This window comes from Mchenga conophoros, linkage group LG3 (genome assembly GCF_057382185.1).
Source record: "Mchenga conophoros isolate Kocher_MC1m ecotype Shallow Benthic linkage group LG3, M_conophoros_male_GT1.1, whole genome shotgun sequence".
In the NCBI taxonomy this organism is placed as follows: domain Eukaryota; kingdom Metazoa; phylum Chordata; class Actinopteri; order Cichliformes; family Cichlidae; genus Mchenga; species Mchenga conophoros.
This window is the reverse complement of record NC_140528.1, coordinates 28782669-28800059: the sequence shown is the minus strand read 5'-3', so window position 1 is coordinate 28800059 and position 17391 is coordinate 28782669. Positions and strand designations below refer to the sequence as shown.

At 45.3% G+C, this 17391-nt stretch overlaps 2 protein-coding genes across 6 annotated transcripts; one reads left to right on the top strand and one right to left on the bottom strand.

Annotated features, from left to right (window-relative positions):
* The first annotated feature begins 1203 nt into the window (after positions 1-1203).
* Positions 1204-17209, top strand: LOC146578003 (CST complex subunit CTC1-like). Of its 5 annotated transcripts, XR_014889873.1 has the most exons (17): positions 1206-1541; positions 5982-6066; positions 6451-6550; positions 6626-6848; positions 7814-8043; positions 8118-8247; positions 8317-8613; positions 8694-8816; positions 8903-9132; positions 9253-9397; positions 9471-9673; positions 9746-9915; positions 9994-10108; positions 10252-10657; positions 10745-10834; positions 10965-11121; positions 16582-17209. XR_014889873.1 is itself a non-coding variant. In XM_085256296.1 (16 exons), exons 1-16 carry the CDS (start codon positions 1356-1358, stop codon positions 10977-10979), a joined length of 2748 nt encoding a protein of 915 aa, XP_085112422.1. In that variant the 5' UTR covers positions 1206-1355; the 3' UTR covers positions 10980-11674. The 5 variants fall into 5 exon arrangements, 4 of the variants coding, with proteins under 4 accessions (XP_085112451.1, XP_085112422.1, XP_085112434.1 ...); XM_085256296.1 differs by lacking the exon at positions 16582-17209 and having other exon boundaries at positions 10965-11674; XM_085256308.1 differs by lacking the exons at positions 1206-1541; positions 16582-17209 and adding an exon at positions 6184-6340 and having other exon boundaries at positions 5981-6066; positions 10965-11673.
* Positions 13995-16971, bottom strand: LOC146578004 (E3 ubiquitin-protein ligase TRIM21-like). Its single transcript, XM_085256512.1, has one exon. It carries the CDS (start codon positions 15934-15936, stop codon positions 14236-14238), a length of 1701 nt encoding a protein of 566 aa, XP_085112638.1. The 5' UTR covers positions 15937-16971; the 3' UTR covers positions 13995-14235.
* Positions 17210-17391: the final 182 nt, after the last annotated feature.

Here is a 17391-nt window from a genome sequence, read left to right as displayed (position 1 = left end):
AAAGCATCAAGGGTTTCACAATATAAGAAGGGTTCTCATATAATTCATGAGAGATGTGATGCTAACGATGCAGCTTTATTATCACTGGACGCTCGTCAGGCCTCGGACAGAATAGACTGGTCAGATTTATTTAACCTTCTCCCAAGATATGGATTTGGAAATCATTTTCTCAGATGGGTTCAACTTAACCCGTCACATTGGAGTGTTCCACTCATCAGGGGTGCCCGTTATCTCCAATGCTATTCATTCTGACTATGGAACCTCTGGTGATGACACTTACAATGAGAGCTGTACTATTTGGTTTCCAGTTAGGAGATCGAGAGCAGAGATTGGCCCTAGGCCCTAGACTGGCTGTCTGTTAGCCAAGTTGCAAAATTAATGCTACAAATGGAGCTATTTAGACGATTTTCTGGCTATAAATGATTCAAAATCCTCCTCCGTCCTATTCCTGAACAAGGATGAAAGGTTATGCAGAGTTTTTATATTGAGTCACGTCCTCTGCCTCCTCCAAAAGAATCCTTTCAGAAGTTAAACGATATCTTTAATTGGTTAATTTGGAATAACAAAGGTCCTAGATGAAGACTTGGCTTGTTGTACCTGCCATATGAAAGAGGGGGTTACAATTCTCTGATCTTAAACTGTATCACTGGTCTGCACAGGTGCGCTCAGCCACGCTCTATTTTTCCACTGAGACACCTGCAGCCTGGATAAAAAGTGAACAAAAAACAGTGACAAACCTTCAGTTTGATCTGCATCTATGCTCTGCAAGCTCAAAAAATAAAATTATATATATATATGTATATATATAATTTTATTTTATTTTAAAGTTTCCACTTGACAGAAATGTGTTTTTGTTTGAGATTCCCGAGGTTCGCACAGTGTCATCCTCCTGAAAAGGAAACACCTTGTGGCGTCAGGTGAGCTGCAAAAGGTGCTGTCAGTCACATGACCCTGAGCCTCAGCAGGAAGTCTGACCCCTTCATAATAAAAGCATGTTCTTCACCTGCACTAATCAGGCTGAGAACACACTGGGCTGGAGTCACGTGATCGACTTGTAGTTCAAACACAGCTGTTTCCTTTCCTGAGTTCTTATCACATCTCCTAAACACATTTCCTCCACCTCAGAACGTTTCTAACAAGGAAAAGTGCTTAGGAAAGGAGGTAGGAGACCACTGAGTGTATGTGAACGTGAAGGGCTTTTATTGTGAAATGCAGGGTAGGGAAAAGTTGTTCCGCACATGCGCGGTAGAGATCCTGCGTGAGCAGAGACTAGTCAGTTTAATAAGTTTGATGATTTGTTTAAAATACAGAACAAAAGTAAACAAAGTAGGACGGTAGGGCATCATGGCGGCTTTATGAACGGTAAGAGGCGGGAACACGGGGGCGACGGTCAGAGGGAGGACATCAACAGGAGGAGGACCGGAAGCTGTTTGAAAGCCGTGAGCGGGAGTTTGTCAGCAGGGGGAGAAACCGGCACCCGGAGCGAAGACATGGACCCCCTGCAGGAGCTCCTGGACCGGGTCAAGCCCAGCACCGAGGCGGTGAGTCCCAGTCTGACCCTGTTTGCCCGAACTGAGCGATAAATAACAGTCTACGTACACGCACAGCCCTGCGTACGTAGACTGTCTGCGTCATGACGTAGGCAGAGTTCAGTTCAGTTCATTTTTATTTCAAACATTTCAAACATGTGCCTTCACAATCATTACAAAATATCATTCCAGTATTTGTTTGAAAAGGAGTAGGCTGAAGTATTTACTTATTTGTCCCTACCCCTTCAAGTTTTACCTCTCATTCATTTAATTTTTTTTTTGTCTTAAATTAAACAAACAACATATGAAACATATGAAGTAAAACAAAACATAACATACATAAATCAAAAACAAGAAATTAGCAAGCCCCACCACAGTATAGTTTCTTTCATATGAAAAATACAGAATGTGTATATTTGCAGATACACAAGTTATGGAAAAACAACAAAAGAAAACAAAAAAAAAGAACCGCAACACCATTACCAGCAACATTACCGTCCTGGGTTAACCCTGTTTTCTTCATTCTTATACTTATTTAAAATTAGGTTTTTATATTTTACTTTAAACTGTTTTATGTTTTGACTGTCTTTTATTTCTTCTGTTAGACTGTTCCATAATTTAACTCCTGCAATTGACATAGTTCTTAAAGTTGTTCTAGCACTTTGTATCTTTAAATTCCATTTCCCTCTTAAGTTATACCCACCTTCTCTTTCTATGAACAATTTACAGATTTCTTTGGGAAGCAATTTATTTCTGACTTTATACATTATTTGCGCTGTTTTAAGCTTCACCAAGTCTTGGAATTTAATAGCTTGCATTTTGACAAAGAGTGCATTTGTATGGTCCCTGTACCCCACATTATTTATTAATCTAATGGCCCTTTTCTGTATTATAGTTATTGTTTTTGTGTTACTTTTGTATGTGTTTCCCCAGACCTCTACACAGTAGCTCATATATGGCAGTAGTAAAGCACAGTATAAAATGTGCAGTGCTTTCTGATCCAACATATGCTTTGCTTTCCCCAGGACGGCAATGCCCCGTGCCAATTTCCCCCAAACATAAGTAATGTGTGGCTTCCAACAGAGCTCGTGGTCAATGATCACCCCAAGAAATTTTATTTCATTGACTCTTTCTAAATATACATTGTCAACACATATTTCTACTTCGATGTTTTTCTTTTGGTTTCCAAACAACATGAATTTGGTTTTATCTAGATTCAATGATAATTTATTTATATCAAACCACTTCTTTAATATCGTTAATTCCTGTGTGATCATCTCCAAAACCTGTGGCAATTCCTCTCCTGCACACAGTATATTTGTGTCATCTGCAAATATTACAAACTTTAAAATCTCCGATACTCTGCAGATATCATTTAAGTACATAATAAACATTTTTGGACCCAGTACTGAACCTTGAGGTACTCCACAAGCTATATCCATCAAATTAGATTTATATTCATTTATTTGTACATATTGTTGCCTATTCCCTACATAGCTTTTTAACCATTCCAAAACCACTCCCCTAAACCCGTACTTTTCCAGTTTTTTTAATAGAATTTCATGATTAACAGTATCAAACGCCTTCTTTAGATCTAAGAAAACTCCGAGCGCATACCTCTTATTATCCATACATTCCGTTATCTTTTCCATTAAATCTATCAGTGCCAAAGCTGTTGATCTGTTGTTTCTGAACCCATACTGACTATCTGTCATTAATTCATATTTTTCCACAAAACTGTCAAATCTTTTTATGAAGAGTTGTTCCAGTATCTTAGAGAACTGGGAGAGTATTGACACTGGTCTATAGTTTGTAAAATGATGTCTTTCACCGGTTTTGTAAATGGGAATAACTTTAGCAACTTTCATTTTTTGTGGAAAAACTCCTTTTTGAAACGACAAGTTGAATATATATTTTAATGGTTTTACGATACCATCAATAACTGTCTTTACCGTTACCATATCAATATCATTCCAGTCTGTACTGGTTTTGTTCTTAAGTCCTCTAACTATGTCATAAATCTCTTTCTCTTCCACTGCTCTTAAAAACATTGAGCTACTATTCCTTTCAATATTTTCACCTGTGTCCCTTTCTATTCCATCAACCTTTATTTCTTCTGCCAGTTTTGGCCCTATGTTTACGAAGAATTCATTAAAGCCATTTACTATCTCTTCCATGTTATTAATACTTCTTGTCCCTTCTATAAAGTACCCAGGGTAATCATTATTCCTTGATTCATTTTTGATTATTCTGTTTAATACATTCCATATATCTCTTGTGTTATCTTTATTGTGTTCTAACCTTTTAATGTAATACTCTCTTTTACAGGATCTCATTATATTAGGTAATTTATTTTTGTAAGTTTTATACTTCATTTCAGTTTCTATTGTTCTCTTTTTTATGAATTCTCGATATAGGGTATTCTTTTTTTTGCTGGCATTTTGTAGTCCTTTTGTCATCCATGGTCTTCCTGCATAGTTGTGTTTCCTATTGATTTCAATTACTGGGCAGTTTTTATCAAGTAATGTGTTAAATGTTCTTAAAAATCCTTCGTAAGCTTTATTAACTTCTGTTTGTTCATACACAATATTCCAATCTTGCTTTAAAAGTTACTTTCTAAGACAATTTAAGGTCTTCTCTGTTCTTATTCTTTTGTAAATAATCTTATGTCCATCGTTGTTCACTTTATAATGGCATTTATACGATGCAAAGACTGGTAAATGGTCACTTATATCATTGATTAACAGCCCACTTTTTATCTTTCCTTCTATTATATTTGTAAATATATTATCTAATAGAGTTGCACAATGAGATGTTATTCTGGTCGGTCTTGTTATCAGTGGAAATAAACCGATGCTGTACATGGAATCAATAAATTCTTCTGTACTCTTATTATGATTTGGATTCAATAAGTCAATATTAAAGTCCCCACAAATAAACATTCTTTTCTGATTTATATTTGTAAATAAGTCCTCCATATTATCCTTAAATATCTCAATCTTAGATCCTGGTGTTCTATATATACAACTGACAATTAGGTTTTTCCTTTTTTCTATACTTATTTCCACTGATAAACATTCCATCACTCCATCAATAACAGTTGTCATTCTTCCCATTCTTTTGTACTTTAGGTTTTTATCAATGTAAAGTGCCACCCCACCTCCTTTCTTGTTGATCCTGTCTACATGAAGGAATTCATATCCATTTATTTTAAAGTCTTCTTCTTTTCCAGGAGTTATCCAGGTCTCCGATATGGCTATCACATTGAATGGCTGTTCAAACTGTGTTATGTAGTCTTTGATGGATTGAAAGTTTGCATATAAGCTTCGACTATTAAAGTGAACCATTGTTATACCCTGTTCTACCTTGAATTCCTTTTTAAGTTGCTCATTTGTATAATAATTGCATTCATTTGTCTTATTGTTAAAGAAATTACAATCAGGATCTATGTTGCTGTCATACATCAATGTCTTATTTTCAATATCTATATGAGTTGTTAGTTGAAAATTGTCAGACATCTGCGTTGGTTGTGCACTTGGACGGTCCCATCATATTTAGCACTGCTTTGCATTTATCAGTTATATTTTTCTAGTTCCGTCATCTCTTTGATGACTAGAACCTTAGCCTGCTCTGGTGTTCCATTTAACTTAATGAATATTTTACAGTCTGACGTCCAAGTTGACTGTATTTTCTTCTGTTTTCTTAATATTCTTGCTCTTCTTGCAATGTCTGCATTTTTCTTGATTAGGTGTTCATTTAAATAAACATTTGTACCTTTTAGCTTTCTTCCTTGCTTGAGCAGTTCTTTTTTCTGTTTTCTATTAACAAAATGAATGATAATGGCAGGAAGAGGATGGCATCCCTCAATATTTTTACTGTCCATTTTGATACCTTTGCTTTTAAAGAAGGCCATTACCTGCTCTTCCAAAGAGCGTAGCTCTTGCTCGGGTGGCTCCCCTCTCTCTGCTGCTGCTACCCGTGCGTATGTCTGATGCTTGGTTTCCAGTCCTGTCACTATCACATCATTTACTCTTGAATATTGTTCCAGATCTGACACCCGTCCTTCCAGCATAGCAATCTTCTTGTCCTTTTCCTCGCTCTGCCTTCTTAGTTCTTTAATATCATCCATTAAATTGAGTATCAGATTTTGTTGTTTTGAAATTGTTGTTATTTCTTCAGACATAAAGTTTAGGGATTTCTTTATGTCCTCCAGTTCCTCCTCATTAACGTTGCTCCTCTTAGGCGGCATCTTAACGGCGTTAAGGCCCGCTGGTTGCGAAGCACCCTTGAGGGTTGCCGAAACCCGGCCTGTCCTGGCAATTAAGAGCAGCAGCCGATCGCTGTTTCGAGCTAATTCTATAGCAGAAATCCACACAGAAAAGAGAATATAAGGATGTGAGCCTGTTCTACATTTATTATTGTGACCTCCGACCTGCTGCTTTGTTTCTTTAGGAGTCCCTGTGGTTAAAGAACATCTTCACCTCCATCTCTGAACACCTGAGTCCTGTGGTGTGTAGCTCCGCCCCCTCGCAGACAGGTGAGTTCCTGTTTGTTTGAAACAGCTGGCTGATAAATCAGCTGTACTTTAAATCCTTAATGACGATGTCCATGTCTTTTATGAAACCAAATACTATTTAAACCATTATTTAAACAGTGAAAGCAGGGCTCACCTGCCCTCACAGGTGTCATCAGAGCAGTCCAGTGTGTAGATGTGAGTGTGGTTCAAAGGTCAGAGCCATGAAGGTGACCGACTGTCAGTGAGGAACAGGGAGGACTAAGAGTCTGAGGATGAAGAGCAGCTGCTTCCTCAGGTGGTCCCACCTGTTGACACACCAGCTCTGGTGTCCACTTCAGGTGTTCTCAGTGGGCGGGGCTTCAGTTGTTTATGTTTGTGTTTACCCTTTAAACTTTGTTTTCCCAGGTAACCACGGTGACCTCAGCCTCTTTGACCTGAGCATGTGTGCGGTGCAGGCGATCCAGCAGCAGATGTGTGTGGCCCACAGCTTACCTGTCAGCTACAGGTAACGCCCGCTGACATCATCGCTGTCGCAGGTCACGTGACCTGGCCTTACCGCTGTCCTCCCGTCTGTCCGCAGGCTGCTGTCCGTCTCCCAGCTCGTCTCCCAGCAGCACCTGGCCTGCGTCAGCAACCTGTCCTGGAGCACCAATCAGCAGAGAGCCTGGGCCAGGGAGGCGGAGCTCGCCGTGCCGGGTCAGAGGGCGCTGCCGAGGGTCAACCTGCTGCTGATTGGCTGTCTGAGAGAAGGCCCTGACGGAGAGTACAGGCTGACGGACGCCAGCGGCAGCGTCATGTGTGAGGTGAGTCAGAGGGGGAGGAGCCTAACCTTAACCCATGGTCCATCAGCTGGTTAGTTCTCAGGAGCTTCTTCACAGCAGGGTCACTAAACCGGATCTGGTCAGAACTGATGGTAACGAGGTCACAACAAACTGCAGGTGTTCATGTGCAACGTGAATGAAATCGAATTCCTCTTTAATTCAGCTCATTCTCTGTGCAGGGACACAAGTGCTGATAGAGTCTGGTCATCACACGCTTCTCTGCTGATGTTTACATCAGCATGAAACAAGCAAACAAGCTCAACAGCTGACTTTCATTTCTGTAACTCAGAAACATCAGGACTTGTTAAATGTGAGCTGTGTTTATATGGATTCACTTAGCTGATCGATAAGTAAGGATGTAAAGACAGAGTCTGTCAGCAAGTGAGTAACTGTGCTGGCACAGACGTGATGACAGCAGAGCTTTATAAAGATGTGGAGCCTCCTCCTCACATAAAGTATACAGATAGCATCACCTGCAGTAACCTGACAGATTACAGTCAGACAGCTGCAGCAGGCTCAGTGTGGTCCTAGCGTCACCGCACGGATTAATGACTCACAGTACTTGAAATGTGCAATTCCCTTGTGTTCTTATTGCTATTTATTCTATTCTTCCCTTTTCTATACTCTGTATTTGTATATGTGTATATTTCTGCTCACCTTCTGTAACTTCTGTCGGTGCTGGGCTGTTGGAAACCGAATTTCCTGGAGGAACGCAGCCGAGGGATCAATAAAGTTTCATCTGATCTGATCTAATCTAATCTGATCAGATCTGATCTGATCTGATCTAATCTAATCTGATCTAATCTGATCTACTGCAGCTATAAAACAAACGGCATCACTGCAGATCAGAGCTGATGAAGCTGTCATCATCAGTACAGGCTTCCAGCATCCACCCAGGACACACTCCGCCTCTCTCTCACCCGCGTCTCTCTCTCGCCCTCATCCAGTGCCTGTCTCTCTCGCCCCTGTGGCTCGATCGTCCCGTTTTCCTCCCTCACTGGAACTACATCCCCCACAATGCATCGGGCCAGGAAGAGGCCGCAGGCTTCTTGGAGCTGATTGGCTCCCCTGTCCTGTTGTGTCCTGGTGCTGAGCAGGGATTGGCTGCTGCTCCTGGAAGGGTGGAGCTAAGCGGAGCGGTGGGAGTCGGAGAGGCCGGCAGGCTGCTGAGGCACAGGTGGGTCACATGACCTCTGAACTGCAGTGGAGTTTCTGAGCAGTGTGTGTGACAGATGTGTGTGTGTGCTCCAGGGTCAAAGGTCAGCGGCTGAGCGTGTTCGGAGAGGTGGGCTCAGTCTGCCCTCTGCTGGCCGTGGCAGGAACGACCTTCTTTTGCTTCACGCTGACGGATGAGTCGCGCTCGCTGCCCGTGCTCGTACAGGTACCAGCTCTCTGAGGATGATGATGGTGAGGAGGGACGATGAAGCTCAGTGTGTGTGTGTGTGTGCAGGACAGCAGCCGGCTCAGCTGGATCCAGCGTGTGTGTGTCGGGCAGAGCGTGTGTGTGACAGCTCTACGTGTGTGTGCGCTACGAGGCTGGAGAGGAAACAACATCCTGTGTGTGACGAAGCGCTCCGAGCTGCACGCCGACTACACGCACACACAGGAACACACACAGGAACACACACACTCTGAGTCCCTGCTGTCACAGCCTGCTGAGGACGACTGTGAGGAGGCGGAGCATGAGGAGGTGGAGCTGGACCAATCAGCTGTGAGGATAAAGCAATCCAAAGTCATCAGCTACCAGGTGAGAGTGCTGTGAGCTCTGATTGGCTACCACAGGTTTGTACCTGTGTGCTGATTACTAAGCCTCCTCTGCTGTGATAGGGCACGGTGACTGAGGTTGTGAGTGAGGGGGCGGGGCTCTACGTGCTGGATGGGAAGGTGGGTCTGTGCGTGGCCTATCAGCCGGCGGCGAAGAGGAAGCTGAGGGCGGGAGACAGAGTGGAGGTGAGTCACATGACGTGACATCATCATGCCCGTTTGTGTTCGTGGCAGCCACGACTAATAAAGTTTGATGGTTCCTCCCCCTGCAGTTGCATCACGCCCACTTCCTGTACCGGCCCTGCCCGGACTTCCCTCCCAGCATGCTTTGCACCTGCCTGCGCTCCAGCCTGAGGGTGACGGCCTTCAGCAGGGCGGGAGGCTCGCCACCCGACAACCGCTGCCCGGGAGATGGGGCGTTACCACGGTTACTGCTGCAGAGAAACACAGATGTGTCCGATTACCTGTGGACCTGTCACCTAAGCTCGCAGCTGGCACACAGGTGAGGCTCCACCCACCACCACCTGTCCACAGTCAGAGACAGCAGAGCCTAACCTTTGTCCTCCTGTCCTCCGCTGGCTCTGGCTTGTTTCCTGGTCCTGGTTCTGGTCTTGGTCCTCAGTCTGGTCCAAGGTGTGTGGAGGCAGCAGTGTGTGTGCTTGCTGTCCTGGAGGCTGATGGAGACTCTGAGCAGAGCTGGAGGACGAGGACGCAGAGACATCTACGCTGAGATGCTGGACGAGCCTCACACCTGTCCTGTGACGCAGGTAGGTCCCACTCTCACCTGTCTTCCTTACAGGTGAGTGTGGAGCATGCTCAGTGTGCTCTGTGTCCCTGCAGTACAGCGTGTCCTCGGCGGTCCGGCAGTACCTCGGTGTGTCGGAGCTCCTGGAGTCCCTGCAGACTGGCTGCTGGTCTTCGGCCCCTCTGAGCTCTCTGCTGCCCCCTGATGGCTCCAACCTGACCTCCGCCCAGATCAACGGGTTCCTGTCCTGGTCTTGCAGGACTCTGTCCTCCGAGCCTCGGGGTGGAGACGCTGTGAGGTAAGGTGACAGCAGCTCCCACATGAAGTCGTGTGATTACGTACCAATGGTTTTTGCCGGTTTGTGTGTCAGGCAGCGCCCCCTGCTGCTGGTCGGCGTGCTGGAGCTGCCGTCACAGACGTCTGAGTTCAAACACTCGATGCAGCTCAGAGACGCCGCGGGAGCTGCAGCCTGCGTGCTGACGGAGAGCAGCGAGGAGGAGGAGGGAGCGCAGAGGGCGGTCTTTAACAGCGCCTGGATCGGTACAATGCACGCACACAGACACACACACAGGGACACACAGCTTTATTCTTTAATGTGTGTGTGTGTGTGTGCTGCAGGTTGTCTGGTGGGTGTGGTGCAGTTCACCATGGTGACAGAGAGATTCCTCCAATCAGATTTCCCCTCCTACCAACACCTGGACCAGGACAGGTTCATCACACACAAACACTGCAGGTACACACACACACAACCTGCAGCATGCTGACTGCTCATTGGTCCATTCTGTGATGTAGGAGGGCGTCTGATTGGTTCAGGATGTGAGCTTCCTTCCTGGTTGTAAACATTATGAGTTAAATAAAGCTGGGTTCAATTCACAGGGTTTACCTGCAGTTCTCTCTGGACCACCTGCACATCCTGAGTCCATCTGTTGCCATGGAGACACACCTGAGACACAAGGGGGAGGAGCCAGGAGGGGATGTCACTGCCAGGAAGCAGACAGTAGAAGAAGAAGAAGAGACTGCTGGGAGTAAAAGGAGGAGAAGAGAAGAAGAAGAAGCCAACTCCGGCAACCCCTGGCCCTGTGTCTCCATGGTGATCAGGGTGGAGCAAAAGGAGGGTGTGTCCTGGAGGAATACAGGGGCGGAGGCAGAGGATCAGGAGGCAGGGCTGAGACTGTGCTTCTCAGTGAAAGCTGCTGTGATTGGTCCAGTGGTCAGCTGGAGGCGGGACCCAAAGAATGAGCCAATGACAGAGAAAGAAAGTGAACAAAAGCAGGAGAGAAAGGTGAGAGACGCACCTGTGTGTGTTTACCTGAGCTCACCTGGATACACAGTTACGTGTGTGTGTGTGTGTGTGTGTGTGTGTGTGCAGGTGGTGCTGGTGTTCTCAGGTGTGTGTACGCGGTGGTTTCCTGTCCTCCAGCCTGGATGTTTCTACAGACTCATCGCCGCTAACACTCAGGTATCAACCCAGCTTTGATGATGTCACTAAGGGGCGTGGCCAGAGGTTTCCCTCATCGGTCTCTGCTCTCTGATATTAGTACACATGAACAGTCACATGATCAAACCATGTGGCTCTGCTCTTCGATCAGGCTGGTGATCGATGACGGGACAGGTGAGGCTCACGTCTGCTTCTCAGCTGCTCTGGTTCGTGCTCTGCTGGGATTGGCTGATGCTCAGTGGGAGGGGCTTCAGAGAGCTCTCAGGGTCAGAGGTCACATCAGAGTCTTCCCTCGTGGGCAGAGCCAGGTCAGTAGCACCTGTCAGGTGTATATGTTAACCTGTCACAGGTGAGTCACGTGCTCATCGTCGTCTTTAAACTTTATTTTGTCTTTAAAATTTAAGATGAGGCTTTAACTTTGAAAGGACACATCCTGTTTGCATCCTGGTAACAGCTCCGTCTGCTCACACCTTACTGCTGAACTGGTTTGGGGGCGTGGCCACTTCCACCTTTAAAAGTCTGTAGGTGTGACGGACCCACGCTGGGCCCACGTGAACAGGAGGGAGGGGCCTTACAGCCGTGTGTTTCAGCGAGACTCAGGTCGTGCCCCTGACTCCACCCACTCGACCTGATGAAGCAGCAGGTGGTGTAGTTCTGAGGGTAATCAGGGCTGACTGTGAACGCCACACCTCCCACATGGAGGGTGGAGACCACAGGGGAGGGGCAGGACAGCGAGAGGCATTTAGGACTCGGGTCACACCAGGAGAACCCACAGGGCCCCTCCACCCACAGGTGGAGCTGTGTTAAAAGACCCTGCAGACTGAAACGTCCTGTGGTCAGAGGAGGTGAAACGAGAAGAAGATGCAGCTACAACCCAAAGAACAGCGTCCACACAGTGAAGCACGGTGGGGACGCTGTGGGGGGGCCACCACAGAGAGAAACAGGCGTCCTGCAGGACGTTTCCACAGGGCCGAGCCGTGAGTCTGCAGAGACATAACCTCTGTGTCTGTCTCAGGTGTGTGACGGGGACGCTGACGACTTCCTCCTCCACTTCCTGTTGTGTCTGTGCAGCAGCGATGTCATGATTCGGCCGCTCAGCCTCACCTGCAGGAAACACACCAACCAGAGACCAGAAGGTAACCCCACCCTCACACACCACCCTCACCACCCTGACTGCAACCTTCAGAGTGTGTGTGTGTGTTTCAGAGGTGAGGAGGTTCACTCGAGGAGACAGAGAGTTCCTGACCAGACTGGCTCCTCCCCTTCAGCTCACCTGTCTGCACCTCCACCCTGACTGAGCTCCACCTGCTTCGTTCTGACTTCATCTGTTCTACGTGTTCGTACAAATAAAACTTTATAGTTCCTCCTCCTGTCACACGGTATCTCACCTTCACTGACCCTGACGCTGGTGATCAGGGTCAGAGGTCACACGAAGCTCTCTGGGTTTAACAGGTCATGTGACCCTTCTACAGGAAGTGATCCCTGTGAGTGGCGCCCACATCGGAGACGTTCTCAGATGGTGATTCATGAAACCTAATTGGTAAAACTAAACACTGAACGTGTTTCGGTTTGTTTACAGAGGTCAGACGGTGAAAGCTTCAGCCTGACCAGGAAAGAATCAGTCCTCTTTAAATCACACTTACTTTAAATGAATTCCTCCTCACCTTCATGTGTTTTGTATTATTGCATCTTATACTGAAAGAGTTCATCCATCGACACATTTGAATCCTGCAACATTTCACCGTGTCAGTTTGTCATGAATTGGACTATTTTAGGATTTCAGTTCATCTTTCCAATAAAGCTGGCAGCTCTGAAACAGCTGTTCTCTCTGAGGCTGTTTTGCATGTAAATAAAAGTGAAATAATTAAATGTTCTGTGAACAGACCGTCCAGTGGAGCTCCTCAGGGCTCTGTGCTTTCACCACTTTGTTTTCTATGCTAATGAGTGTCAGAGCACGTCAGCATCAGTCCTTCAACATGGTCACAGCCTCTGATGAAGGTGTTCAAATGTGGCTTTTAATCCAGGTTTACACTTAAACAGTCTCCATGAAACGGGCCTCTGCCCTCATTCATCCTGGAGATCACTCGTCTAAACCAACCAACATAAAGAATGTGATGTTTTCAAAGCGAACACGTACACACAGTTGTTATGGATACGATTAAATTTAGGAGCGATGATTCGTGAAATCCTACATGTGTGTTCTAACATGCTTTAATGATGGCACGAGCTGACAATGAATAACATAAAGTTAATAGTTAATCTGCAACAAAACTTTTTCACCGCTTCAGTTTTTGGTCTTTTCCACATACGGTTGTTGTTGTCATGGAAACAGAAACCAATCGGGCCTTGGACGGACGTCGGGAGTTCTTAACAGCAGCTCGTTGTTCATTCTGATGTTGTTTTTTAATTATATTTTATATTTAATATCATATATTGGCCTTTTTCAGCTTTATCTGAAGGGCCACAGGTCAGACTCCAGCTGGGCCTGCCGCTCTCAGCCTCACTCTGAGGAAGCCCACAGTCTCTCACAGTGGAAACTACACCGGGGGACCCCATCCTTGGGGTGGACCCATTTTTGTTGTAGCGTGTTTTGGGGTTTAAAAGCCACAGAGACGCGGTGCTTAGGAAAAATGCATTTCAGCTGTGCTGATGCTCCTGACACGTTGGAACGTTGGGTTGTGTTGCGTGGTTGAGAGGAGGCGGCAAAACACCTAGCAGGCTAGTCGGAAGAACACACCGCTCTCAGCCTCAAGTTGTGTGTTGAACATGCAGACTAACAGACTGCAGCTGTCAGCAGCCACACACACTTTCTATTCTTCAAATCAAATCACAGTGAAACATGTTCACTGACAGCTCAGCTTCAGCATCGTCTTCATGCTGTGACTGCAGCCGTTCAACTCTGTTTGTCTTTAACCCAAATCATCACAACATGCAAATATAATCATCAAAATGATGTGACTGGAAGGATGCAGCAGTCTGTGCTCCACCTTTCTCCTCCACACCTGCAGGTGGAGAACGTGGATGCATGAATCTCTACAGAGTTCTTTGAATATTATCCGTCTCATCAGTTTTCAGTGAACAAAACTCCTCACAGAGCCAAAATAAGCAGTTTGTATCCAACATAACTCAGCTGGACTCTGATGCTCCGTATAACAGCCACACATGAGTCTGGATTCACTCAAAGCATTGAACAAACTTTATTGGAAATGAAGCTTTTGGACATTTGTTCTCTGATATTTGCTCTTCAGCTCGAGTCTCCATCAGTGGGAACATTTCCTGATTCAACTTTTCTTCTGTTCAAATCAAACTCCATGAGAATCAAAGTGTGAATCAGAGTCCTGATGATCAGATTCTATAGAAACATGGAGACTGTAGAGGATTTACACTCAATATGTTCATTTGTTCCCTTCAAGAAAAATCAATCATTCATCCAATAAAATCAGTCGTTGATCAGTTTGATTGACAGGACAGATGATCAGAGGTGCAGAGTTTTTACCTCCATCATTGTTACAGGGACAGAAGTATGGGTGGAGTCTGTGAGTGAAGGAGCAGCCAGTAAAGGAGTAGATCAGAGCTGCAGCACCTACATCATAAAAGGAGACCAGACCCTCCTCATAATCCACAAACACCCCCACCTTCTCAGGACCAGGATGGAGACAGAGGGGGACTGAAGGACCAGCAGCAGCTTTGTACTCATTTCCATTTACCAGCCCTACAGTCCAGAAACCATCCTGAGGACTCAGTGTGATGTCTCCCTTCCTGTTGATCGACTCTGTGGCCACTCCTAAATCCCATTTAGTCTTTCCTTTAACCTGAACCTCAAAGTAAAATCTGCCTGAAGAGAAACTCTGCTCTCCTAAAACACAAACACACTTAGAAAATCTCTCTGGGTTGTCTGGAAGTTTCTTCCTCACATCACCACAGTACACTTGTTTTCCATCATCAGACAGGATGAGGTTAGGATGAGCTGTATCAGGATCCAGAGTCACATCCACCTCATGCTGCTGCACCCTCTGCAGCTCAGCCTCTAACAGCTTCTTCTTCATGGGTTTCCAGACTGTCTCCTCCAGCTCAGCCACAGCTCTCCCCACAGTCCCCTCATATGATGGTGGATGAACTCTGACCTCTGTCCAGTCCTTGCTGGGTGGAGCTTTCAGGGAGGAGAAGCTTTGGAGGAGGTGGAGGTGGTCTTCAGAGCGTGAGAGCTGCTCCACCTCAGAGCTTCTCTCCATCAGCTCAGAGATTTCCTGTTCCAGATCTTTGATGAGACCTTCAGCCTGTTTCTCTGTAGCTTCCTGTTTGTCTTCGATCTCCTTCATGAGCTCCTTCAGGCGTCTCTCAACAGACTCCATCAGAGCCGTGAGGACCTGAACACCTTCTGCTTTCTGTCTGTCTGCAGCATCTTTACTCATCTTCACCGACTCTGTGATCTCCTGAATCTTCAGTCGTCTCTTCTGGATCATCTGTTGAATCTCAGCCTCTGTCTTCTCCAGCTCTGCCTTCTTTCCTTCATATTCTTCTCTCAGAGGAACAAACTCGTGGTTCTTGTGGTCTAAAACAGGGCAGAGCATGCAGACACATGTCTGGTCGGTCTTACAGAACAGCTGCAGAAGGTTATCGTGCTTCGTGCACATCCTGCCTTCCAGGTTCTCCACAGCATCAACCAGCTGATGTCTTTTCAGACCTTTCACTGTCAGATGAGGCTCCAGGTGAGTCTGACAGTAGGAGGTCTGACACACCAGGCAGGACTTCAGGGCCTTCAGTCTGGTTCCAGTGCAGAAGTCACAGGGAACTTCTCCTGGTTTGGCAGCTTGTTGCTCTGAGCTGCTGCTGCTGGCTTTCTGCTGAGCTTCACGTCTGAACTGAGCCACCATCTCAGAGATGAAGGTGTTGACCCTCAGCTGAGGTCGAGTGTAGAAAGTCTCTTTACACATGGGACACTTACAGATGACATTCATGTCCCAGTGCTGACTGATGCAGGTTTTGCAGAAGTTGTGTCCACATGGTGTAGAGACTGGATCAGTGAACACATCCAGACAGATGGAGCACAGAAACTGATCTTCAGATCGCAGATTGCTGGCAGCAGACATGTCTGCACTCTGAGGGAGAAAGAAGAGAAACATTTGATTCAAAATTCACTTTAAATTTCATTTTACAAAGAGAGAAACAAGCGTCAGTAGTCTGAGGAGCTTGGAGAGAAAAGCGTCTGGACTTCTTTGAGTTTCTTGAAGACGTTTCATCAGAGAAGCTTCTTCAGTTCTCAGAGTAACTGGTGGAGACCCAGCAACACACTCAGACACAAACTGGTTCATCCAAACACAAACCTAACATCGTAGTGTCTGCTGTACAGTGCAGCGTCCAGATGGACAGGATCAACGTTTGGGGATGAAGATAAATACAGTCGTTACAAAGATGTGAAATTGTTTCTCTGTTTTACAGAAGGTCCAAGATTCATCCAGATCATTTGTATACTTGAATAAATCAGTTTGTTGGATATTTTCCATCAATCACTGTGAAGTAAACTTCGACCTTGTTGGTGACTGAATACTTCTTATTGTACGTCCAGATCAACGAGCCATTAATATTAAACAGTGACTGTTCCAGTAGAGCTGACAGTGAGGAGGACGATGAATCACAAACCTCAGAAATGTGTTATTAACTGTTGATCCAGTATTTTAATGGCATTGATGAGAACATGTTTATTCAGAGGTGTCTGTATATTTGGTCCATTTGTGCGTCAGTAAAAACTGTCCTGTTTTCTCTCACAGATACTGGAACATCCTCACAAACTCAGGATGTGGAAGAAGATGAACTTTTCCAGTCACTCGCTGGGATACATCATTCATGTTATTCTGGATCCTCAGAAAACATTGATTTATTTTTGTGTTTCACATATTTGTTTGTCCAAATCAAAGATTGATGTTAGTAGAGAAGAAGCCACCATGATAAAGCCTGTGTGTGAAAACGAGATCAGTGGATTTGATCAAAATCCCATTTAAGGAGGAATTCTGTCCTCCAGTTTGTTTAAATAAGCTTTGGGATTAAACAGCATCATCTATGTTTGTGTCTGATGACATGTTTGATCCAGGTCAGCTTGAATATCACAGCTGATGTGTGGAACTCTGACATGTTTAAAGCCTGATTATCAGGATGATTCAAACACATCTGTCTAAATAATGAGATTCATGTTTCCACACAAAGTTATAAAGTGCAGCATCGACTGTTTTCTGAATGATTGAGGATCATCTGTGACTCTTACAGGATACACTAAGTCAGATAATCTTTGTAAAATGTGTGAATGACTTTTTGAAGTACTGACCAAAATCTGCTGGTTTACAGTATCAAAGGCTTTATATCAATAAAGAATAAATAGGTGTTTTCACGTCTGTAATCCTTATGATCAATCAGATCCAGAATCAATCTAATAGGAACAGGAAGTGATGAATAACCAGGAAGTGTGGAGTCAGTCTGAAGTCCAGAGCACAGCCTGAGTCCACAGTCCTGAGCAGAGCCACAGTGAGACTGAAGCAGCAGCTCGATGCTCCTACAGTGGATCTGTGGTTACATGAGCAGATTTC

Coding starts and splice junctions, on each gene's coding strand:
- LOC146578003 (XM_085256296.1), top strand. CDS start 1,356: ATGAACGGTAAGAGGCGGGAACACGGGGGCGACGGTCAGAGGGAGGAC. Junction 9,398..9,470: donor ACACCTGTCCTGTGACGCAG/GTAGGTCCCACT, acceptor GTGTCCCTGCAG/TACAGCGTGTCCTCGGCGGT. Junction 9,916..9,993: donor CTTTAACAGCGCCTGGATCG/GTACAATGCACG, acceptor TGTGTGCTGCAG/GTTGTCTGGTGGGTGTGGTG.
- LOC146578004 (XM_085256512.1), bottom strand. CDS start 15,936: ATGTTTCTCTTCTTTCTCCCTCAGAGTGCAGACATGTCTGCTGCCAGC.